Source organism: Hyperolius riggenbachi, chromosome 9, assembly GCF_040937935.1.
Source record: "Hyperolius riggenbachi isolate aHypRig1 chromosome 9, aHypRig1.pri, whole genome shotgun sequence".
Classification (NCBI taxonomy): domain Eukaryota; kingdom Metazoa; phylum Chordata; class Amphibia; order Anura; family Hyperoliidae; genus Hyperolius; species Hyperolius riggenbachi.
The window spans coordinates 161,408,776-161,434,871 of record NC_090654.1 but is presented as its reverse complement, the minus strand read 5'-3'; the positions used below and the strand labels follow the sequence as shown (position 1 = coordinate 161,434,871).

Sequence of the window (26,096 nt, the reverse complement as noted above, 5' to 3'; positions counted from 1 at the left end):
ACTGCCACTCTGTGTACACCGCTCAGCCAGACTATATACCGTTGTTTACTGACACTCTGTGTACACCGCTCAGCCAGACTATATACCATTGTTTACTGACACTCTGTGTACATGGCTCAGCCTGACTATAAAGCATTGTGTGTACTGCCACTGTGCACCTCGCTCAGCCACGCTATATATAGCATTGTGTTTTCTGACACTCTGTGTACACGGCTTAGCCTGACTATATAGCATTGTGTGTACTGCCACTGTGCACCTCGCTCAGCCACGCTATATATAGCATTGTGCTTTCTGACACTCTGTGTACACGGCTTAGCCTGACTAATATAGCATTGTGTGTACTGCCACTGTGCACCTCGCTCAGCCACGCTATATATAGCATTGTGTTTTCTGACACTCTGTGTACACGGCTTAGCCAGACTATATAGCATTGTGTGTACTGCCACTCTGTGTACACCGCTCAGCCAGACTATATAGCATTGTGTTTACTTCCACTCTGTGTCTGCTGGGCCTGGGAACAGTAGTACACCGCTCACCCGCCACTGTATAGCATTGTGCTCTGTGTCGCTGCTGGGAATAGTGGTACTGTATAGCATTTCTGTGCTGCCACTGTACTGCTGCCAGTCAGCGTGTACTGTAAGGATAAGTGAAATGAGGAAGAAATCCGGTGAAAGAGGAAGGGGCAAGGGAAGAGGTGTTTCCCCTGACGGTTCACGTACAGGCCACAGGGGAGCACCCAAGAAAACCCACTCAATACCGCCCATGTTGTCCAGGACAACAACCCTCACAAATCCAAAAGAACAGGACCAGATAATTACTTGGATGACCTCTCAAGCGTCCAGCAGTGGGTTAAGCAGCACCAGCACATCACGCACGAGGTCCGAGTCCTCAGCCAGTTACAAGGAGCCAGTGGGCACAAAGCTGACACAACCGGCATCGACACCACGCACACAACTGCCAGATAACCAGTCCTATGAATTACCTCAGGACACAATGGGGTATTCGCAGGAGCTATTCCCAGCCCAACAAACTTCCACCTATGAAAGGTCAATGGAGGAACAGCCAGAAATGTTGTGCCCGGATTCACAACCATTAACTGTGGGAAATGCACCGCGCACTGAAATACAAGGCGAGTCCGAGGAGGACTCGGAAACCCAAATCCCAGAGCAAGTTGGGCAGGAGGGGTTGCAATTGCAGGAGGTCGGCCGACAAGATCTGGAAGACGACGTTGGAGTGAGCTGCGCAGAGGTTGTTCTGGGGAGCTCTACTCCACGGCGGCGGCCCCCCACAATGACATATGACGAGTTTGAGGAGATGGAAGAGGAGGGTATGGACAATGTGGACAGAGACCCAGATTTTATTTGTGAACGAGAACATCGCCGTCGTAGCAGCAGCACAGATGAGTCTGTTGAAGAACCCACTGCTGCACGAGTTCGCCTTGTGCCACAAGGTAGGCGGCGCGCAATTTCAGGCACCACAAGCGTGGAAGTTAGAGTGAGAGGCAAAAGAGGAGGAAACAGAAATCGCCAGCAAGGAGGCAGGTGCTCCAAAGTCTGGGCTTTCTTTGAAGACTGCACTGAGGATGTTACCATGGCGATTTGCAAGGTGTGCAAGACTCGCCTGAGCAGGGGGAAAAGTATTAACAACCTCTCCACCACCAGCATGAGCCGCCACATGCTATCCAAACATCCCACTCTGTGGGCAAACGCGGCAGGACAGGGTACCAGCAACACTGCCTCCCTTGGGTTCACCAGACTCACCACCAGACCCGCCTCAGCAGCAGCAGTAGCCCAGCCATTGCGTGGTTCACAACATTCACAAACATCAGACGACGCTGACACTGTCACTTTCCGGAGTAGTGCTCTTGAGGTCTCCCAGTGTTCATCAAACACAACAACCAACAGCCCTTCCGTGTGCAGCGCTACGGTTCAGTTGTCTGTGTCGGAGATGTTTGAGCGCAAGAGGAAATTGCCAGCAAATGACCCCCGGGCCGTGGCAGTAACAGCCAGAAGAGCCAAGCTTCTGGCCTGCGAAATGCTGCCATATCGAGTGGTGGAGACAAACAGCTTCAAGGGCATGATGTCAGTGGCCATCCCACGTTACGTGGTTCCCAGCCGCTACCACTTTGCGCGCTCTGCAGTGCCTGAGTTGCATGAGCACGTGGTCAGCAAAATAACCCGAAGCTTGAAGAATGCCGTTGCCTGCAAGGTTCACCTCACCACTGACACCTGGATGAGTGCGTTCGGCCAGGGTCGATACATCTCCCTTACCGCGCACTGGGTGAACCTTGTGGAGCCTGGCAGCGATTCCTCACCTGCTACGGCGCGGGTGTTGCCCACGCCGCAAACAGCTGCACCGCCGTCCCTCCCACTGGATAACAACAGCAGCACCTACCTCTCTGACTCCTTCTCCTCCAACGCATCTCAAAGCTGTACCTCTTTCGGAAACGCTAACCCAGCAGCAGTAGGATCGTGGAAGCAGTGCAGCACAGCTGTTGGCATGCGTCAGCAAGCGTTGCTGAAGCTGATCTGCCTTGGGGATAAGCAGCACACAGGGGAGGAAATTTGGAGGGGAATAAAGGAACAGACGGATTTGTGGCTGGCACCGCTGGACCTGAAACCGGGCATGGTTGTGTGTGATAATGGGAGTAATCTCATTCGCGCTTTAAGGTTGGCTAAGCTGACACACATCCCTTGCCTGGCGCACGTGATGAACCTAGTAGTTCAGCGGTTCCTGAGGACATACCCAGGCGTGGCCGATCTTCTGTTGAAGGTGCGTCGAGTGGCCAAACATTGTAGAAATTCCAGTACTGCTTCGGGGGCACTCGCCAAGATGCAGGAGCACTTCAATCTCCCCCACCATCGCTTGCTGTGTGATGTCCCTACGCGCTGGAATTCTACGCTGCACATGCTAGCACGCTTTTGTGAGCAGAAGAGTGCAGTGGTCCAGTACATGACGGCGCAGTACCGAGGCGCATCCGGACAGCTGCCAAGCTTCTGTGGATCCGATTGGGCCAACATGTTGGACCTCTGCCAAGTCCTCCAAAATTTTGAGCAATCCACGTTGCTTGTGAGCAGTGACAACTCTTCAGTCAGCATTACCATACCACTGCTGTGTTTACTGAAGAGGTCGATGTTAAAAATCAAGGAAACAGCTGTCATGATGCAACTGGGGGAATCTGAAGGAGAAAACGATCAGCGTGATGGTACCAACATCAGGCCATCCGCCTCAGGGAACGCTGGCCCCAGCAGCTATGACGAAGAAGAGGAGGAGGAACAGCTGGAGTTGGAGCAGGAATTTCATGCCACCACTGACGAGGGCCAGAGCGGTGCACGTTGGACTTCCACAATTCAACGCGAATGGTCAGCAGAAGCAGACCAGGAGGAAGGTGACGACTATGATGCATCACAACAACTATCACAACGCTCACAAGAGGATGATGAGGATTCTGGTAGGACTCTGGCACACATGGCTCAATTCATGCTAGACTGCATTGAACGTGACCCACGCATTGTGCGCATTCTGGACAACACCAATTACTGGGTTTATACCCTTCTGGATCCACGGTACAAACACAATGTTCCAAAACTGCTTGAAGAAAGAGTCAGACAGGTCAAAATGGAAGAATACCAGCAGGCCCTTGTGGAGACTTTAGAGAGGAGATTGACATCCTCCCCCTCCTCTAGCCAGTTGTACGCAGACAGACTGACTTCCGCAAACCCAGGACGACCAGGAGGGAAGCAAACAACGCAAGCCGCAGCTAGTACCCAAAAGGGAACGGTATCGGCAGTGTCCTTGGAGTGGGAAAATTTTCTGACACCCATGCAGCAGCAGCCCACTGAACAGCAAGCGTGCAGATCCACCTCCAACACCGATCGCCTGGAGAAGATGGTCAAGGACTACATGTCAGATGACGTAGCTGTGTCGAACAATCCATCTGCACCCTTCAACTATTGGGTATCGAAGCTAGACACCTGGCACGAACTGGCAATGTACGCAATAGAGGTGCTGGCTTGCCCGGCAGCCAGCGTTATGTCGGAACGCTGTTTCAGTGCTGCCGGAGGCATCGTCACAGATCGGCGTATCCGCCTCTCTACAGAAAATGCAGACCGTCTGACTCAAATTAAAATGAATCAATCCTGGATTGGAAATGACTACGCAACACTCCAGGACCCCAACCAAGTAACATGACCAATGAACATCTGGGATGGTGTAGCGTTTCCGGTCCCTGTTTATTGAACCTCTCATCTGTATTACATTTATGACTGCATGGCGGCAAAAAGCATTGCTGCTATATCCGCACGCTTTTTGTCCTCATGCAAGGCCTGGGTTGTTGTGTCTCAAAAACCGTGGCCTTCTCCTCCTGCGCCTGCTCCTGTTCCATCACGTCTGCTGCTGCTGGGTTAGCGTTGCCGCGTGGTCCCTGTTTATTGAACCACTTATCTTTATTACATTTATGACTGCATGGCGGTACAAAGCATGCTATCCGCACGCTTCTTGCCCTCATGCAAGGCCTGGGTTGTTGTGTCTCACAAAGCGTGGCCTTCTCCTCCTGCGCCTCCTCCTGTTCCATCACGTCTGCTGCTGCTGGGTTAGCGTTGCCGCGTGGTCCCTGTTTATTGAACCACTTATCTTTATTACATTTATGACTGCATGGCGGTAAAAAGCATGCTATCCGCACGCTTTTTGTCCTCATGCAAGGCCTGGGTTGTTGTGTCTCACAAAGCGTAGCCTTCTCCTCCTGCGCCTCCTCCTGTTCCATCACGTCTGCTGCTGCTGCTGCTGCTGGGTTAGCGTTGCCGGTCCTTGTTTATGGAACCTCTTATCTTTATTACATTTATGACTGCATGGCGGTACAAAGCATGCTATCCGCACGCTTCTTGCCCTCATGCAAGGCCGGGGTTGTTGTGTCTCACAAAGCGTGGCCTTCTCCTCCTGCGCCTCCTCCTGTTCCATCACGTGTGCTGCTGCTGGGTTAGCGTTACCGGTCCCTTTTCCTGGAACCTCTTATATGTATTACATTTATGACTGCATGCCGACAAAAAACATGTTACCTGTGCAAAGAAAACAGACATTTCCCGCATTTAAAAGACAGTTTTCCCTTTGAAACTTTAAAATCGATTTTCTCAAAAACTATAAGCTCTTTTTGCTAATTTTTTTTCCTCTTGTACCCACTCCCAAGGTGCACATACCCTGTAAATTTGGGGTATGTAGCATGTAAGGAGGCTTTACAAACCACAAAAGTTCGGGTCCCCCTTGACTTCCATTATGTTCGGAGTTCGGGTCGAACACCCGAACATCGCGGCCATGTTCGGCCTGTTCGGCCCGAACCCGAACATCTAGATGTTCGCCCAACACTAATCTGTGTAACTTTGGAATATCAAAGCTTTTCTAGAAATATGTTTTACTTATTTTTACTTAAGTCACTGGTCATATTAGCCAAGGGTTATATTTTTTAATATTTACTTGCTAAAATTATAATTTTGAATAGCTTTTGGTGAATCAAGTCAAATTTCTTTTTACATATACCAAGGGCTCCAATGATGTGGTATGTCCAACAGAATTCAAATTTTTACTCTTTAGCATTCATTACAAGATAAAATAATAGTGTTAAATATTTCAGTGCACTCTCTAATGCAACAGGCCTGTTTCAGTTCCAAGAGTAAAAAAAAAAAAGCACACCTGAACAATGTAAAATATTATCATGCACCACACGAATGACTGGCTGATACAGTTGCTAAAGAAATGCAGGTGATAACCAGGCACATTCCAATTCATTTGGTGCATTAAAACAATTGCTTGAGCATTAGGATAATGTTTTCTTTAGACATATTTAGGTGTATTGCGGTTTATTGAATTGAAATTGGTGAGCATTCTTTAAATGACACATCACTTATTACCTACTGCTTCACAGGTTTTACTCATGGTTACTTTCAGATGAAGCTGCTCATCCATAATACACATCCAGTCGGAACTCTCCCTCTCTCCTTCCCCACCACTAGTATTCAGACATGTCTCAGGATGGGTTATTTCTGTACATGCAGTGATTGCAATATTTTTGCTGTGCTTTCTGCTTTTCAAATATATATATATATATATATATATATATATATATATATATATATATAAAATATTGTTTATTGGGTTGTTGTATGTGTTGTACTTAAGCTTTATATAGTCTTCTTTATGATACTTTACAGTGTCTTTTATTTATAATCATGTTATAGATTACCATTACTACATCACATTCAGGTTGTGGGAGGGTTACCCATTATTTTAAAGTGCTTTCATGATATATGTCCTGGTACGTTGGTTGCTGACTCATTTTTTTGTAGTTATGTATATAATTATTATATGTATTGTATTTCTTTATGGAGAAGGGGTACTCTGCTGTTACTTTGGTGCTTCGTGATTGTTTAGTGAACCATTTTAATTTAAATGTTACATTTAGCATCTAATCAGTGGGTCATTTTCTGTTCTTTATTTACTATCACACTGAATTTTCTTTTAAATTCATCTACTGAAGGTAATAGCATACATAATAACTCCACACTCATATAAATGGATGATAAGCAGTAGTAGCCCATACCTGTTTTAAAGATCCTTTAAGGGACACAAACATATAAATCATATAGCCTGGGATCAGCACCATTGAGGATAAGGCCATGAACCATCCAACACCTTGTCCCCAGCTGGGAAAAACATAGCTTCCCATGGTCAGAGGAGTCATTTGAACGGCGCTAAAAATGAACACACCCTGCCAAAAGGAGAAAACAAGGATACTTAATGCTTTTGAACACCTTGCAAAACAGAAACATATTTCAGAATAAAGTAAAGCAAGCCAGAAATGAATTAGTGTTGAAAAGGGTGAAAAATTCAACATGAGGAAAATTAATGCTAAAGTGTTTTTCAGGCATCAAAAGAGACTGAAATAGAAGCCAGTGTAATATCTTTTCCCAGGGGAGTCTTGTTGACATTTTATTAATCAGTGGATTAGTAAGTGGTAAGATAAAGAAAAGTCAACCTCACATTTTCAATAGCTTACATAATGAAAAAGATTTGTTAAATTTGCTGTATATTGTAACACATGTATGGAACACACATTAGCAATTTTCATGAATGGGTTGTTCACATAGTGGAACAGATATTTTGCAGTCCTTTGATCAGGAGCACAACTGCCACTGGAATGAATGCTGCACTTATTTTTAATACAGTAATACAGAATTTGAACATTTCTCATGTAATGAACTAATGAAGGAATACTTTTGACTGCTTACTAGTTCACTAAAGCTCACAAAAATTCTTCTGGTTTTAGATATCCTGGAAGTGAGCAGTGTGCTCTTGTATGCACAATACCCCTCCCCATCTTTGCTTCTTGACTGTTCTAATTGCTCTAATCAACATCTTTATTATGCAGTGGTTGGAAAACAGAGGTAAACAAACATTTGAATGGCCACTGTGATGACAACAACTGTATTCAAAATCTCCAAATTAGTGCAATCAAAACTGTCTGAAAGCTACTGATGGGTTTGAGCTGTGGACATCTTTTTGATCATAGTGATCTCTGGACCACCCTTCTAGTCATGTACTGTATATTTAAACCCAAACTTATGTTTTTAAATCTAAATATTTTTGCAGCAGTTGGCTACATTTGCAGTGATCTTGATCTGTAAACTGGTAAGGAGGGTGTCAGTTTCCAGGCAGCAAGTAATAAAGAGGGGGCCTTCTGGGAGCACCAAAAGATCCTTTTTGTGTTCATTTGAAACGGTTTCAAATAAAGTGGCCTTTTTGCTTTACAGCCTTGTTATGTTCTCTGCTTTTGGCCCTATTTATTCTATCATCATCCAAACAGTCCAACAAAGATATGTTATTGGGTTCCTCATCTTCTTCCTCACCTACCTCTTATGAGGTTAGCCAAAATTTGGCTATTTTCCCTCCCTACGCCACTTCCTTAATAAACTAGTTTCTTTTTTTTTTTAGTCTTTAAGTACCACTTACACATAGTTATCTAGGTTGAAAAAAGATACGTGGTATCAAGTTCAACTTCACAAATCATCTCCCTGACTAGAACAAAGTATCATCTTTTACATACATGCAAAAATGGCCGCTGCAAAAATTTGGGTACTGGAAATAGCCTCTGGTAGATTATCAGTAAAATATCAGTAAAATTAACTATATTATACTAGTGGGCAGTGATAATTCCAATAGTAATATATTGGTGTATTTTACCAATATTTTACTATCACTGAAACTAATCCCATTCTCTCTACTTATGCTTAACTGCCCCCTCCCCCCCCTCCCGCGATGCATAATGCTAACCAATAACCCCCGCTGATGTATAATGTTAACCAAAACCCTCCACTGATTCCTAACCCTAAACAACATACCACTAATCAAGCAAAGATGTAAAAAAGATGAATGGAGCGCTCCATAGTGTAAAAGCTTAAGAGTTTAATGTACGCAAATAAAAGTTCTACTTACAAAAAAGCAGTTAAAATGTCACATATACACAGCAGATGGACACGTCCTCCCTCCAGAAGTGTGGGCACCGCCAGGCTGTGGCCAGCAGCAATAGCGTCCTAGGTGATGAACTGACGAAGGCAGGGATGCCGAAACGCGTCATCATACTAGAGGCACGAGACGAGCGAGGACAAGCCCCCCATTGGTGAGAGGTCTTTCCCCGAGAATGGACGCTATTGCTGCTGGCCACAGCCTGGCGGTGCCCACACTTCTGGAGGGAGGACGTGTCCATCTGCTGTGTATATGCAAAATTTTAACTAACTTTAATTAAGGTTTTACACTATGGAGCGCTCCATTCATCTTTTTTAGATCTTTGCTTGCTTTACCCAACTGAGAGAGCGGCTCCAGAAACCTGAAACACTATAGTAAAGCGGTGTCATCCACCTTTAGAAGTGCTAGACAATTAAAGAAGTGTTTTCAACCCACCACTAATGCCTAACCTTAACCAACCCCCAATGATATGGAGTACTGGGGAAAAGAACACAAAGACAACGGGAGCCTAAATGGGGCAGTATGTCACAACAAGATGAAAGTTTAAAAAGGGGGGGGGGGGGTCAACAAAGGCATACTCACAAAGGTGGGTTGCACAAGGGGCAACCAACCACTTTAGGCAGGTGGAGTATCTTGATCTGACTCCACTCAGGTATACCAGCAATCCTGGAGGCGGTCGCTCTGGACCTATGAGGTGGTGAAATTCCACCTTGGGTTAGGTGTGTGGGACTCCCCTCACTTAGGAGTGGGGGGAGTGCGGTACAACAGGAGGCGAAGAGGCGCCCAATGGGAATATAAAACACTTTAAAAACAAACGCGGCGCCCCAAACGTGGCTTGATAGACAGAGCGGCACTTTACTTGGCCTGAGGAAGTGGGCTGGGTCCCACGAAACGTGTTGCCGGTGCTTAATTATTATTACATTTCTTTTTTTAAATTGATTTGTCGTCTATGAGGTAACCCACCTCCTCTTTTTGAATTTTACTGTTTTTAAAGTGTTTTATATACCCATTGGGCGCCTCTTCACCTCCTGTTTTAACCCCCAATGATGCCTTACACTAATTGAGCTGGTATGGGGCCCTGGAGCAGAGGGGGCCCTAGTGGTACTTGATGTAGTCACTACTTACTTTCGTGTGTTCCTCCACCCACTGACTTTGTCTCAGACTTTGTCTCAGTGCCCATGGCCTACTGTAGATTGCACGAGAATGTAAATTGCACAGTGAACTCATATCTATAGGCTAGGGTCAGATGGCATCGCTCATGATTGCCTACATCTGAGAGCCCATGAAAGTTTTGCTATGGGGCCCCATAATCTCTAAATATGCCACTGTCCGGTGCACTTTTATAGCTTTTACACAGATGGCTCAGGTGCCCTTTTCAACGGACCCCCTCAGGATCTGTTTAATTTTGTCTTAACTGCTATTATAATGTGTGCGTTATCAATTTTTTCAGGAATATTTAAGAAGTATCTAAAACATGGACATAAAGAAGCATATCAAACTTTCACCCTGTTTTCTTCAGTTTTCTACGCCAGTAATTAGTCTAGATATTCTACCTACTTCACAAGCTCACTTCTTTGGAATTACTCTTGTCTAAAAAGATCTCTTCTTTATTCCTCATATCCAGCATATTCCCAGGTCTTGCCACTTTCATCTGTGCAATATCTCCAAGACTTACCTCTGCCTAACTCAGGGCACCTAGGAAGTTCTAGTGTGTGCCCTCATGGTCTCTCATTTACACATACTTTTCTCAGGTCTTTCCCTTTTTTGACACTCTACAATTGGCTATCCACCTTATGATCAATTCCTTATGTATTAACACTCTTTGTCTATCTTCCAGTCCTGAAAATAGATTCTGTCTACTATATTTTCAGTATTGTAGCTAAGGAGCTATGGGCCCCAGTGCAAGTTTTACATTGGGTTCCCCCAAACACTCTAATCAGGAAGTAGAAATAGTACAGATTTATTTTAGGATTTGTATCAGATCTTTGTTTAAAGGTTATTATGCTGTTGTTTATCTTTTAGAGTAGAGAGGATGTTCTGAGTTCAGGTCCACTTTAAAGCTGCAGTGTGCTGAATCGTAAAACATGGCCTGGTCACTAGGGGGTGTAAGCCTGTGGTCCTCAAGCGGTTAATAACTCTTGTTCTGGCTACCTCTCTAATCTCATGCACAAATACACCTCACATCTTTTGAATTTCTCCAATGATCTTCTAATGTTTCACTGAAAGCATACCTCTAGTCTAGTGGTACTAAAAAACAAAAACAACAAAAAAAAAACAAGATGTATGATAATGCTGCAAATTAATAATGACCTGGCTGATATAAGTTCCATTGAGCATTCTTATACAAACAACATGCCAGATCATTAACCACTTGCCGACCGCACACTCATAACGTGCGTCGGCAAAGTGGCAGCTGCAGGACCAGCGACGCAGTATTGCGTCGCCAGCTGCAGCCTAATTAATCAGGAAGCAGCCGCTCGTACGAGCGGCTGCTTCCTGTCAAATCACGGCGGGGGGCTCCGTGAATAGCCTGCGGGCCGCCGATGGCGGCTCGCAGGCTAGATGTAAACACAAGCGGAAATAATCCGCTTTGTTTACATCTGTACGGCGCTGCTGCGCAGCAGCGCCGTAAGGCAGATCGGCGATCCCCGGCCAATCAGCGGCCGGGGATCGCCGCCATGTGACAGGGGACGTCCCGTCACTGGCTGCACAGGACGGATAGCGTCCTGTGCAGCCCAGATCTCCCGGGGGAGCAGGTAGGAGAGGGAGGGGGGAGAATGTCGCCACGGAGGGGGGCTTTGAGGTGCCCCCCCCGCCACCCACAGCAGGCAGGAGAGATCAGACCCCCCCAGCACATCATCCCCATAGGGGGGAAAAAAGGGGGGCAATCTGATCTCCCTGCCTGCACCCTGATCTGTGCTGGGGGCTGCAGAGCCCACCCAGCACAGATCAATCAAGCCAGCGCTGGTCCTTAAGGGGGGGTAAAGGGTGGGTCCTCAAGTGGTTAATTATAACATTGCAGCATTGGCATTCCTTTGTTTTCTTCTGTCACGTCTTTCTTAATTGTATTATTTCTTCTGTTTTCCTTTTTCTTGCTTGCAGAGTTTTTTTTTCCTGGCCGCTCCTCCCTGCTGGTCTGCCACCACTGATCATCACTACCAACAGGTCTGTAGCCCCCAATGCATCCCCACTGTTTCTTGCTGATGCGCCATCACTTTAAAATACAGGAAACCCAGGCAAAGCATATTTGAAGCTCCCTGGGGATCCACATTGCAGATGCCAGAGCCACCCATATGCAAACTGCAGCTGAAAATCGCAGGCACTAGTACCTGCAAATTGTAGCTGCAGTTTGCATAGTGGAGGTCCCAGTGGCCGCTATTTTAGCGAGCGCTCTTTACAATAGGATGCAAAGGGAAATAGGATCAGGCAACGAGAACTTGCCAGAGCTTAAAGTTGTTAATCCCCAGAGACCCAAATAGAAACCAGTGTTGTATGACTTCATGGCCAGATAAATAGGCCTATTTACACATTCAACCATCCAATAGTGTTGCAGAACTGAACTAGAGGACCTATTAGTAATGAACATGAGGTTTTAAAAAGAAAAAAATGGGGGAGGGTTTATTTTTGTAGCCTTTTGTAGCTTAAATGTGATGTTGTAATATTACAACACTGGGTTTCTGGGGATGTGTCTCTGGGGTTAGACAATAGGATAGAGCCAAAAAAACAAAAGCAAAAGAGCGGCCAATAAGGCATCATTGTGGATTGTTGTTCATTCATTTATCAGTATATGATTGTGGATTGTTGTTTCTTTGTTAATAGGACAGGGCCCTTATGCTAGGTTCACGCAATGAGAATTTCTGGCAGATTTGTCAGATCAATTATTTCCAACATGTCTGATCTGTTTTCCAATCAATTTTCCGATTGATTTTCCATTGAAGTGAATGTAAAATCGATCAGAAAAATGATCGGAAATTAGATTGGACATGTTGGAAATAATCAATCTGAGAGTAAATCAGCTAGAAAATCTTTTGTGTGTACCTAGCAAAAGCCTTATAAGGCAGACTCTTTTCCTTCTCCCATGTTACATTTTCATGGTTGTTTGTCTTGCATTTGCAAACTATTCCCCTTATAAATCAATTTTACCGTGCAGCAAAAAATGTGGTAAATTTTAAATAGCAATAATTATTCTGGAGCAAAAAACAAAATAAAAAGGATCTTTTACTTGATATATCTCACTAATATTATAAATGCAAAAGTTTGGATGTTTGTTACTCAATCACGCAACAATGGCTGAACGGATTTGAATAAAATTTGGCACACATATAGTACATTACCTGGAGTAATATATATGATACTTTTTATCCCCATAGCCAAAAAGTGGGCAGAGACAGATACAAATTTCACTGGGAAAATATAAACTGCAGCCATTCTTACACTATTAATGGCAGGGTTCTCAAACTTTGCACAGTTGGTCACTGGGTGACTGGGATTAATATTCAGAAAAGTGGGTGGAGCCTAAAAATCCACTCAAAATTCACCTATTGATATTCAAGTGAAATATTTAATTGCTGCTATTCTTGCACTGTTAATGGCACAAGCCTCAAACCTGGTACGGTTGGTCATTGGGTGAGTGGGGTTCTGTCAGAATCCACTCTGCTGGCCTTGATCCCCTGGACTGTTTTGTTTTCTATGCAGGTTGCATAGTTCAGTCCGGGGAAAAGAGGCCTTTTTGTCAGAGGCCTTTTTGTCAGTTTGCAAGGCTGACTGATTTGCATCTACTTATCTTGCAATCTGCTTGTCTGCTTCCTTTGAAGGTTTCCAGTATAAATGTCACTTCCTCCCAGAATTCCTTGCTCGTCATAGGTTTTGTTTGAGAAAATAAAACGAGAAACCGAGAGCCCAATATGGTGTAGTAGGTTAGGATTATTAGATCAAATGGTAAAGTGAGAAAAGTTATACTCACAAACATGGGTTACCGTCCAGGTAACCACTATATAGGCAGGTGAGGAGATTAAGCCTGTCCTCACTCAGGGCTAAGAAGTCGCTCTCTGTAGAAATGAGAAAAAAGGGGGTAGCACTCCCCTCCACCAGGAGTGGACGTAGTGTATTTGTATGTTGAACAGAGGCGCCAGCAGGATAAAAATTCATAAAAGTTTTAAAAGTACTTGGAGGAAGTGGTGGGCTTACCTCCCAAAAGTAGACAAGACGTCCTGTTTGTTATATAAGTAAATACATTTATTATACGATACCCCAGACATTTCTGTCTGGGGTATCGTATAATAAATGTATTTACTTATATAAAAAACAGGACGTCTTGTCTGCTTTTGGGAGGTAAGCCCACCATTTCCTCCAAGTACTTTTAAAACTTTTCTGAATTTTTATCCTGCTGGCGCCTCTGTTCAACATACAAATAGGTTTTGTTTGGACTGACTTTAGAGCCTCAGCCTCTTTGTACCTTACTGCGAATGTTCTAGTGTAGTTAATTCTTGGGGAGTGCATTTTGCACTCCTCCTAGTGCAGTCAGGTTGTATATTATTTGTACTGCCTAAGGCTCAACACACACCATACAATCTTGGTTGTTCAATCTTACCACTTTCATGTAGTATGAGAGCTTATCCAATCAAGCATTCAAGGTATTTTCAATCTGTTGGACCTTCTACTACATAGATTTGGTAAATCTGTACAACCAAGATTGTATGGTGTGTGTTCAGCATTAGTCTTGTTTTGTCTTGTCCAGTTCTTGCAATTGTCTCCTGCGGTGGCAGATAGTAAATCGACCTGTCCTGTTCCTAGATCACATTCGCCCTAGCGTTAAAGGCGGTGGATGTCCCTTGTCTGAATCTTGGAGTATAACCTTAGCTGCGGTTGCTACTGGTGACTCCTTCAGTCTGTCTTGTCTGGAACGAACGTTTACTGTTGTCTGGTGTGAGACAACCAATTAGCAAGCGTTCCTGCTATCTGTTTGTCTCGGTTCTCCGTGTTCTTTCATTAGTCAGGGTTTGGACTTTTGTCACTGTTGCGCTTAATTTCCGGTGACCGTACGATTAACGCGCTTGTCACTGTTGCGCATAATGTGCGGTGACTGCGTTTAGCCAGTTCATTTGTTATTTTACTTGGCTTTCAGATTGTAGTTATTTGCTGTGTCTTCCTTACTCAATTCATGCTCTGTCTTTGCTCAGTCTTGTGTTGCTGATAGCAATCGCCTCTCTTGCGATTAGCTTTCTTACTCTGGTCTGTTCTGATGTGATATGTCTACCGTCTCTGGGTAGCGACTAGATTGGTAGACATTCACATAGTCTGTCTCTGTTCTTGCTTTCTTCTAGTGGCTACTTTGTTGCCCAGTCTTGCTTAATCGTGCAATTTCAATCTGGCATCTGTGGCTGTACAGAGGACTTATTCCTCTGTACTCCACAGCTCCATCTGCTGGTTGGAATTCTCCTCTACAAATATATACTAGGTAGTACTTTGCTTCTGTGACTGTGGGGATTTCCTTCTGCTTCAGCGCACGTGCTGACTGGAAATCGCCCACAGATCACTACAGGTTCAAGTTCAGAAAAGGGGATGGAGATCCAGCCAATCAGATTTGTTTCATTTCAATGCAAATTATAGATTCCAAAGACCGCAAAGCTCACAAACTAGGTAATTGAATAATTGTGTGTTAGGGTTAGAAAAAGTGGGCGGAGCCAACACCAGCCAAATACATACCCAGGCAACGCAGGGCCATCAGCTAGTGATTAATAAATAGTAACTACACTTTCTACATACAGTATTGTATTTCTGCTGTACTGATTTCTCTAATATGTGTGTCATATAACACATTAAACATTAGGAATAGAAGTTTGTTTTGTTCATCAACTAGCTGTCATCATTCATGCCAAATATTTAGAGAAACCAAATTTGTATTCAAGTCTTACCGCTACAACAATGGGTGTGAAGAAAGACCAACACAACTTCCACCAAAGACAAGGTCTGTAACCAACCATTTCTTCAATGTTGTCATAAAATCGGTTAACTCCTGAAGTGCAGAAGAATGCAAAATAAGCTAGGATAGTTAATAACATAATGTGATGCTATTGTTAGAATTCTGCATTGTAGTTTGTTTTTCTGTTACATTTGATTAATTACTTAGGAAACATGTAAAACATTTAAAGGATAAGATACTAAATAGTAGCAGCAGTTTCAAAGGAATTCAGATTTGAAAACACACTTTATGTACCTCTGTATGACCAGCTCTGGTTATAAAAAGCCACTGAGTAGTACTAGTCAGTAAATATGATTTGTGGGCAACCATGCAGGGAAGGGGAGGGGGGTCCTGAAAGTAACAGCAAATGTTATTAGCATAATTATACATTAAAATGGGGTGGCATGGATCACAGTAATGATGCATTTCAAAAGTCATTTTTTTCAAAGCAATAGTCAGTTGCTTTTAACATGATGTTGGAATAGGACGTTGGAACAAGGGCTGATCTCTAGATTTATGGTGTGGGTTTTATTTATGGATAAAAGAAGGTCTTGAGGCCCAATTTGGAGCTTTTACAATATGATTTTACCACTCACACTATCTATAACTTATCTGCGTTAATACAAACAACAGAAAATTGATACAACCAAAATACTTATATGGTATAGTTAGATCAGGCAACGGGGGAAAAGGGTGTAGTAGGATCACGCAACAGCACACAAGACAAAGGCAAAAAAAGCTACAAGTAGAAAAGTCCCTACATATGGAAAGAAACACACTGGCACCAGTCAAACAATATTCAAATTATATGGTGCATGTAACACCCCTCCCCCCCCCAAAAAAAAACCCAAAACAAAACAAAACAAAACATGGGAACACTATAATGTAGGCAAAACTCTCTCTCTCTCTCTATCTATATCTATATCTATATATCTATATCTATATATATATATATATATATATATATATATATATATATATATATATATATATATATACATGATAAATCAATTCATATAGTACAAATTTGAATATGATTACCATATAAGTCTCAGCAGTTCATTTAAATCTATCAATCAATAATCTCTGGCTTGATCCCAAATAACACATTAGGTTTGTCAAACAGTAGTGTCGCGCTCAACATTCAACAGTGCTTTGTATCTTAAAGTTCATCAGTCTTATCTCCATCCACTTTCCTAGATCACTGCACTGGTTGCAACACAACGATAGTCCAGTCTTAAAATCCAAATGCTGCTCTTCCTCCCATCAAAAGCAATATAATGCGCTCACCAGAACTTGTAGCTGATTAGTTATAGTCAGCAATAATCACATGTACTGCTCCTGTTTCTCCTGGTCTTCCAGGCTCCAGCAGTTAAAATGCTCGGAAGTAAGCAGAGAGAGGCAGACATAGCGTAATCTTGATATACTTAAATCACTGTGACTCCACTCCCCACTGTGCCAAAAAAACACCTCCAACACACTGTGCTGTTACTTCTCCCGTGTGTGATAAAGGCTATATTATCTGCTCACCAGATACTTTGGCTGATCACAAGGAACCAGCAACCACGCTTTGCAAAGATTTGCATAAGCATATCCAGCATCTTGTCCCTTTAAGAACTCAGAGCAAAAGTTGCCATAGCGTAATAACGTTTAATCAGATAAAAAATAAATACAAAGTGCACTCACATTCCATACGATAAAAATGCGCATATAGTAAATCCTCGGACGTCCTAATAGCCGCTGCTGGTACTCTCTGCGTCTCTCGCACCACGACTGAGGCCCCGCCCTACCGGTTTCATCATCACAGCTCTCAGCTGGAAAAAAAATAAACATACTGCTTGTCTACCGACCCCCTGACGCTGGCTCAGCTTTTCTCAAGGAAATAGCAGAACTTGTATCTTGCATAACACTGAAACACCCTAGGTGGATAATTCTTGGAGACTTTAACGCACGGGTCGATACACACTCTTCCCAATTCGGAACTAAGCTACTTCTCTCCATGAATGAACTGGGCTTCTCTGAAGCCGTCAACCTCCCTACCCACAAAAAAGGACACACTTTGGACCTCATTTTCCATTCAGAACTCCTAATATCCAATGTGGAAATTGATCCAGTAGTTTGGTCAGACCACCACACTGTCCACTTCTCCTTTACAGCACCGGCTCCAAAACACCAAGTGAAAGAACTAATAAAATATCGTTCCTTGAAAGGTTTGACACCCCAACACCTTCAGAACAGCCTCAATCTAGGTGGACTGACAGATCACAACTTCGGCCTTGAATCCATGGTTCTTAAATATAACCACGATGTCTCAGCCACTTTTGATGCCATAGCTCCCTTAACCACCTGAGCGGTCTGGACGAGCTCAGCTCGTCCAACACCGCCGGAGGTCGCCGCTCAGGCCCTGCTGGGCCGATTTTTATCAAATAAAGTGCAGCACACGCAGCCGGCACTTTGCCAGCCGCGTGTGCTGCCTGATCGCCGCCGCTCTGCGGCGATTCGCCGCGAGCAGCGGCGAAAGAGGGCCCCCCTAGCCGCCTCAGCCCTGCGCAGCCGGAACAAAAAGTTCCGGCCAGCGCTAAGGGCTGGATCGGAGGCGGCTGACGTCAGGACGTCGGCTGACGTCGATGACGTCACTCCGCTCGTCGCTATGGCGACGATATAAGCAAAACAAGGAAGGCCGCTCATTGCGGCCTTCCTTGTTTATTATGGGCGCCGGAGGCGATCGGAAGATCGCCTCCGGAGCGCCCTCTAGTGGGCTTTCATGCAGCCAACTTTCAGTTGGCTGCATGAAATAGTTTTTTTTTTATTTAAAAAAAACCCTCCCGCAGCCACCCTGGCGATTTAATCAGAACGCCAGGGTGGTTAAAGATTAAACGTTCCGCACCATTACATCATGCTCGCTGGTTTGACAACTCTATAAAGGAACTAAAGAAACAGGGACGCAGACTGGAACGACGGTGGCGCAAACATCAGTCTCCTGATGACAAACTTTCCCTAATTGCTCACCTGAAAAAATATCAAACGATGATTAACAAAAAGAAGTCCTTATTCCTGTCTCACGAAATTGCAAATGCAGCCAGACCTGCCCAACTCTTCCGCACGGTTGACAGTCTCTGCAATCCATCTTGCAGGAAATCCAGCATCAGACCTTCACAGGAACTGTGCGAGAAATTTGCCCACTTCTTCTCAGACAAAGTCTCCTCCATACGATCTGCCATTCAATGCACAGCCCCAGAAACCCATGCAGAGCCATATAACAGGTGCAAAAATAGCCTACCACCATGGTCTGATTTTAAGGTAATCACTGAAAAAGACATCATGGATATCCTCTCAAACCTTCGCCAGACTACCTGCGATCTGGACCCTGGCCCCACTAAGTTCATGTTGAAATGCCCTGAACTATTTACACAGACATTCCACAAAATAGTCAACGGCTCCTTACAAGAAGGGTGGTTTCCCTCTACTCTGAAAGAAGCAATCGTCAGGCCTCTACTCAAGAAACCATCCTTAGACCCAGATGCTCTAAACAGCTACAGACCTGTCTCAAACCTCCCCTTTCTGGGAAAAGTTATTGAAAAGGCTGTCTACCTCCAACTTGAAGCCAGGCTCTCCAGAAACAACATCCTTGACCCTCTTCAATCTGGTTTCAGGAAATATCACAGCTGTGAAACAGCCCTCACCCAGATTTGCAATGATCTGCTCATTGCAAGAGACAAGGGTCAATGTTCCATCCTGATTTTGCTCGACCTCTCAGCGGCTTTTGACACAGTCGAACATGAAATCTTACTCAACAGGCTACAAGAGTACTGTGGCATACATGGCATTGTTCTCCGGTGGTTCAACTCCTTCCTGGCTGGCAGAACACAAAGGGTAGCCTTAGGGCCCTTCCTCTCCAACCCTGTACCACTAAAATACGGTGTACCTCAGGGCGCAATATTATCCCCTTTACTGTTCACCATATACATGCTGCCACTTGGAGAAATCATACAAAAACATGGCCTGACATATCATTGCTATGCTGATGACACCCAGCTATATTTGTCATTCAAACCTGACGTCACAGACCCTACTCCACAAATAAACGCATGCTTAGCTGAGCTTCAGGAGTGGATGAATAATAATTGGCTAAAACTTAATGCTGACAAAACTGAGGTTCTTGTTATCGAGGGCCAGGGCTCAACAGCAAAGCAGCTCCAGTCTCAACCAACACCGCTAAGGATAGGGAGCTCAGACCTGAACAACTCAGACTGTGTGCGCAGCCTGGGAGTACTGATTGATGGGAAATTAAGCTTCAGGAATCAAATCTCAGCTGTTGTGAAACAGTCCTTCTTTCACCTAAGGAATATTGCAAGGATTAAACACCTAATTCCTTCAGAGGATCTTCCAACCCTAGTTCATGCCTTCGTCACATCAAGGTTAGACTACTGCAACGTCCTCTACACAGGCCTGCATAAGAAAGACTTACGCCGCCTGCAATTAGTACAGAATGCCGCCGCAAGGCTGTTAACGAGCCAACCCCGCCATTGCCACATAACACCAACCCTGAGCTCACTCCACTGGCTACCGATAAAATGGAGAATTCTGTTTAAGATTGGCTTACTGACATTCAAATCCTTGCACAATCTGGGCCCTGGATACCTGAAGGACTTGTTGCAACTACATCACACCCCCCACAATCTTAGATCCAAAGGACGTAACACCTTGGTCACCCCCAGAGTCCACCTCAAAACCTTTGGAGACAGAGCCTTTTGTCATGCTGCCCCTACACTTTGGAACTCCCTGCCACACCCAATCAGGACAGCCCCATCCCTGGAAACATTTAAGTCTAAACTGAAAACCTACCTTTTCAGTCTGGCATTCATGAACATCTGACTATCTCCTCTGTAACACGACCCAGCCTGAAACCCTGTATTAATCTGAGACACAGCTATGCGCTTTGAGTCCTATGGGAGAAAAGCGCTTTACAAATGTTATTGTATTGTATTGTATTGTATCAATGACTCATCAGGGGCACAACTTTTGCTCTGAGTTCTCACACACGGGAGAAGTCACAGCACAGTGTGTTGGGGGTGGTTTTTTTTGGCACAGTGGGGAGTGGAGTCACAGTGATTTAAGTATAACAAGATTACGCTATGTCTGCCTCTCTCTGCTTACTTCTGAGCATTTGAACTGCTGGAGCCTGGAAGACCAGGAGGAACAGGAGCAGTACATGTGATTATTGCTGACTATAACTAATCAGCTACAAGTTCTGGTGAGCGCATTATATTGCTTTTGATGGGAGGAAGAGCAGCATTTGGATTTTAAGACTGCACTATCGTTGTGTTGCAACCAGTGCAGTGATCTAGGAAAGTGGATGGAGATAAGACTGATGAACTTTAAGATACAAAGCACTGTTGAATGTTGAGTGCGACACTACTGTTTGACAAACATAGTATAAAGGGTGGTGATACCAACCCATAGTGTGGCGAACCATTTTTATAGTGTGTCAGTTACTGAATTGGTCAAATTTGTGCTGAGGAAAGAGGAGCGCATATACCACTTAAATTTATTCATTCAAGACTTTAGGTTTGCTTTAAAGAGGAACTCCAGTGAAAATAATGTAATAAAAAAAGTGCTTCATTTTTACAATAATTATGTATAAATGATTTAGTCAGTGTTTGCACATTGTAAAATATTTTAAATCCCGGATTTATATGCTGACATTTATCACATGGTGACATTTTTACTGCTGGCAAGTGATGTAGCTGCTGCTTGCTGTTTTGGCAGTTGGAAACAGATGTAAACAGCTATTTCCCACAATGCAACAGGGTTCACAGACAGGAAACTGCCAAGAGTACGTACTCAGAATTTCTTTGTGGGAGGGGTTTCACCACAATATCAGCCATACAGCGCCCCCTGATAGTCGGTTTGTGAAAAGGAATAGATTTCTCATGTAAAAGGGGTATCAGCTACTGATTGGGATAAAGTTCAATTCTTGGTCGGAGTTTCTCTTTAAGTGTTGGAAGACTTAAAATGGAGGTTTCAGCATATTGGTCCAATCACAGTGATCACAAAGGAAACATTTAAAAGCAGGCTCTGCTCCTTAAGGGGTCACAACAACATGTCTGGAATAGGTTACAGTGAAACATATGGTGCCCATACATGGTACAATTTTTTCCATTTTTTTTCTATTAGAAAATGTTGTTAGATTATTCCAATAGATCGAATATAAAGATTTTTCCAACATGTCCAGTAGGATTTTTATCAAAAAGGGAAAATAATTCATTTTTCTTGCTCGAAAAAAGATTACTTTTTGACTTTCATTCGATTCAATCTTTTTAGTTGGGAAAATCAAACATTTTTATTGTACCGTGTATGGGCACCATAACTTTGAAAGACGCCCTCAGCTTAAAAGACTTTCTGCATTGCAAAATACTTTTAATTAACATTATGTTACAACACTTATCTTACCATAGCACCAGGATATTGAGATGCACTCAAAGAATACAAGGAACAGAAGACTCATACCACTGGCCGAGTAATAGTCAAAAAGTTTGAATACATAAATGCCGCCCTAAGAAGAAATAAATGCATGTCATATTGTACAGATGACATTCTACTTTACAATTCTATTAGCAAATTAAGCTTTGAAACATTTGAAGCATCAAGACTTAGTAATGACAAAATTACTTGGTCTCACATATCAAAAACATCAAATATTGTCGGTACTGTACTACAGATACTATGGAAACAACATATTAAAGAGTAAGTAAGTGTTTAATTTGCCTTGCATTAACTTATTGACTATCCCCCTAGCTTATTAGCTCTTTTGACCTTTTGGCACTGAAAAGATTCATTACTTCTTTCTGTTTTGCAGCTGAATGAAGCAAATTTTACATTAAACTGTCATGGCTAGTGATGAGCAAGAATTTTACATAATAGTAATTGTGCATCGTATTTCACAATTAGGATGCAAAATCGTAATGAAAAATGTTTGGAAAAATTGTAATTAATTTAATTTGTAACAGTAATTAGTAACGTTTATCTTACAATTTTGTGTAATTTTCATGTAATTTTGTGTCAATTTTAGTGGTTAATAGCAAAGCCCCCATACATGGTATTTTGTTCCCCAAATTGCTACGTATGTTAAGGGCAATAGTGGAAAAAGTCAAAATATTTTTTTTAAAAACACATTGTAGTTTTTGAGTAAATGGATTTTAAAAATGCAAAGAAACAATGATTTTTTTAAAAAAATCCTTTGCATTTTTAACCCCTTGAGGACCACAGTGTTAACCCCCCCTAAAGACTAGGCCATTTTTTTAAATAGGCCACTGCAGCTTTAAGGCCAAGCTGCAGGGCCACACAACACATCACACAAGTGACCCCCCCCACACTTTTCTCCCCACCAACAGAGCTCTATGTTGGTGGGGTCTGATAGCTCCCCGTGTTCGTTTTTTTATAAATATTTTAATGTTTATTTTTTAAATAAATGTAACTATTATTTTTTCCCCTCCCTCCCTGCAGCCAGCCAATCATGGCGATCGTTTGTCATAGGCTTCTGCCTATGAGAGACGATCGCTCTCTAGTGTCCCAGGTAATTAGACGGTGGTTTTGCCATCTAACAGTGTCCAGAGCAGCAATCGCCGCTTGGAGACTGAAGGCTCTGCTTCGCCCACCAACAGGAGATGCGCACGCAGCCTGCACGCGATCTCCTGCACTGCGAGCCCCAAGGACCTTACACCGAATGGCGTTAGGCGGTCCTGGGGCTGCCGCTGCAGTCATGCCTGTTGGCGGGACGCGGTCGGCAAGCAGTAAAAAACGGTCTTTGTGAATATTTTTTTACTTGTTTTTTCTATTTTCTATAACATACATATCCATTTTGGTGACAATAGCATGTATGTGGACTTTGCTATTAACCACTAAAGTCAGCACAAAAGTATGTAAAAATTACATAATATTGCAAAATTATGGTTACTAATTACTGTTACAAAACAAAAATTATGCATAATTACGAAGGAATTACACAAGATCAATAAAAAAACCCCAAAAAACTAAGAATCACAGCAGCAATCAGAGACCACCTAAAGACTGCTCTACTAGTGGGAAGAAAAAGAGGTAAAATTCATTTGGGTGCTAAGTTGTATGACCGAGCAATAAACTGTTAAAGCTGTGAAGTGCTGAATTATACAAAATCGCCTGGTCACTAGGGTGGTATAAACTTCTGGTCCTCAAAAAGTTAAAGTCCTGAAATGTCATTAATAAAAAAGTTAGATACTTACTGCAGTAGCAGGAAGCTGGAGGATCCAGAGACTTCCCAGATCCTCATAAAGCCCACTGTTTAAATGTCTGGTCCCTCTATGCATATGCGACTTGCGCCAGTCAAATATGTTTTTTCTTGTTTTAAGTATGGATGAGCACATCTGGATTGGGCATGCGCAAGTAAAGTCTGGTAATGCCCAGTAGATGAAAGCATTTGTGCATGCTTACATTGTGCATGCACGGATCTTACTTGTGCAAACCCAGTCCAGATGCACTCACCCACGGGAGTGTGGCCAGAAGAGGAAGAGGGACCCTGTGAGAACATGCACCCTGCAACCCTGCACTGGGCTCTATAAGAATCTGGGAAGAGACTTCCATTTACTGTGGTAAGAAATTAATTTTTGTTTTTTTATACCGCTTCAGGTGTACTTTAAAAACCCAGCTTGTAAACTGAAAAAAAACAGTATGTGACCCAGATCTATGTTACTAATGTTCTAATTACTATTAATACTACACATAGGGCTTGATTCAGAAAAGGGTGCTAAGTGTTAGCACGCCAGTGAAAAGCCACTTTGCATGTGCAAACATGCTTTGCACGTGCTAAGTAGTTAGCACTAGTGATGGGCGAACAGTGTTCGCCACTGTTCGGGTTCGCCCGGATTTTGGCCTGTTCGGGTTCGGTTTGGCACCCCCGAACACCTCATGGTGTTCGGGAGGGTGCTCGGGCACGCTGCCCGAACCCGATCAGGCCTTCTGTGTTCGGCCGAACACAGCCGTGTCCGGCCGAACAAAGCCCCCAATAGAGTCCCAGCATAAAGGGAGAGCATGCCCCGAGCGCGGGGGGGGGGGGGAGGAAATGCCCCCCACCCCTCCCCGCTAAGCTCTCCCTTCTGCTGGACCCTATGAAATTAAATAGAAGTCCCCCACAGTACCTGTAGCAGGCTGGCAGGAAGAGGACAGGAAGCGGGCAGCCGGCGATCACAGGCGCTAGTACCACCTGGTACTTCCGCCCTCTCTCTGACGCACTTCCTGTTTAGATTTGTAAGTCGCGTCAAGAGAGAACAGAAGTACCGCGATGACGCGTACGAGGGTACATGTCATCATGTAGATGACGCGTACCCTCGTACACGTCATCGCGTTACTTCTGCTCTCTCTTGACGCGACTTACAAATGTAAACAGGAAGTGCGTCAGAGAGAGGGCGGAAGTATCAGATGGTACTAGCGCCTATGCTCTCCGGCTGCCCGCTTGCTGTCCTCTTCCTGCCAGCCTGCTACAGGTACTTTGGGGGACTTCTATTTAATTTTATAGGGTCCAGCAGAAGGGAGAGCTTAGCGGGGAGGGGTGGGGGGCATTTCCGCCCCCCCCTGCGCTCGGGGCATGCTCTCCCTTTATGCTGGGGCCCTATAGGGGCCCCAAAGGGACATGTTCGGGTTGGGTTCGGGGTTTGGCCCAAACATGCTGAATATCGGGGGCATGTTCGGCCGAACCCCCCCGAACCCGAACATCTGGATGTTCGCCCATCACTAGTTAGCACATGTAAACTACTTAGCACCATAGTTAGCACATGTAAACTACTTAGCACCCTATTTTTTTTTTTTAAATCAGTGTTTATTCAACAAAGAAAAGGAACACATGACAGAATATGCAGTGTAGCAGTGCACCTCCTAACTTTTCTAACAGTAGCTTCAGCATCAATTATCACTGTGGAAGATGAGAGGTATGGCTAACAATAATATAATGATCGTCACATAATATATAGAGCTCAGATTGAATTTAAATTTCCAAATATTCTATCTTTTACAAGATCATAATTAGCAAGACCAGGGGTATCTAACCATGGAGCTTAGCACCCAAGTTAGCACGGTGCTAAGTAGTAGTTTGCATGTCTTAACTACAGTGCTAAGTAGTTTGCATGTGCTAACTACGGTGCTAAGTTTGCATGTGCTAACTACGGTGCTAAGTAGTTTGTATGTGCTAACTACTTAGCACCCTAGTTAGCATGCCCAAAGCCTTTAGGCGTGCTAACTAGGTTAGCACTGTTTACTGAATCGAGCCCATAGAATCAATTATCTCATAAGTTTATTTTCAGCTCAGGTTTTTTAAATGAATGATGGTAACATATGTCATGCCATTTATAACTATTCACTGTGAAAAAGCATGGTATGGTGTGCCTTATTGATATGGCATGATACCTTATTATGACATATACTATTGGATGAAAGACAGGTGACTTATTTTTCCCCATATTACCATAAATCTTGTAGCATTTATTAAAGCCCACTTTCACTGTTTTTTAACATAGTAGTCCACTTCACCATCTAAACACCACTAAAACAGGACCACCATAACAAAAAAATGTTTTTAAGTGGTGAATGCTTGTTC

General features: G+C 43.7%; 1 protein-coding gene across 2 annotated transcripts in view; it reads right to left on the bottom strand.

The window, feature by feature from the left end:
• LOC137532767 (sodium- and chloride-dependent GABA transporter 1) overlaps positions 1-26,096 on the bottom strand; it is a 388,606-nt gene that overhangs the window by 4,743 nt on the left and 357,767 nt on the right. For both annotated transcript variants that reach the window (XM_068253633.1, XM_068253634.1), the window contains exons 12-14: positions 21,926-22,028; positions 15,426-15,526; positions 6,590-6,757 (exon numbers count right to left, since the gene is read on the bottom strand). In XM_068253633.1, coding sequence (XP_068109734.1) covers positions 6,590-6,757; positions 15,426-15,526; positions 21,926-22,028 — 372 coding nt within the window. The remainder of the gene's footprint in view (positions 1-6,589; positions 6,758-15,425; positions 15,527-21,925; positions 22,029-26,096) is intronic.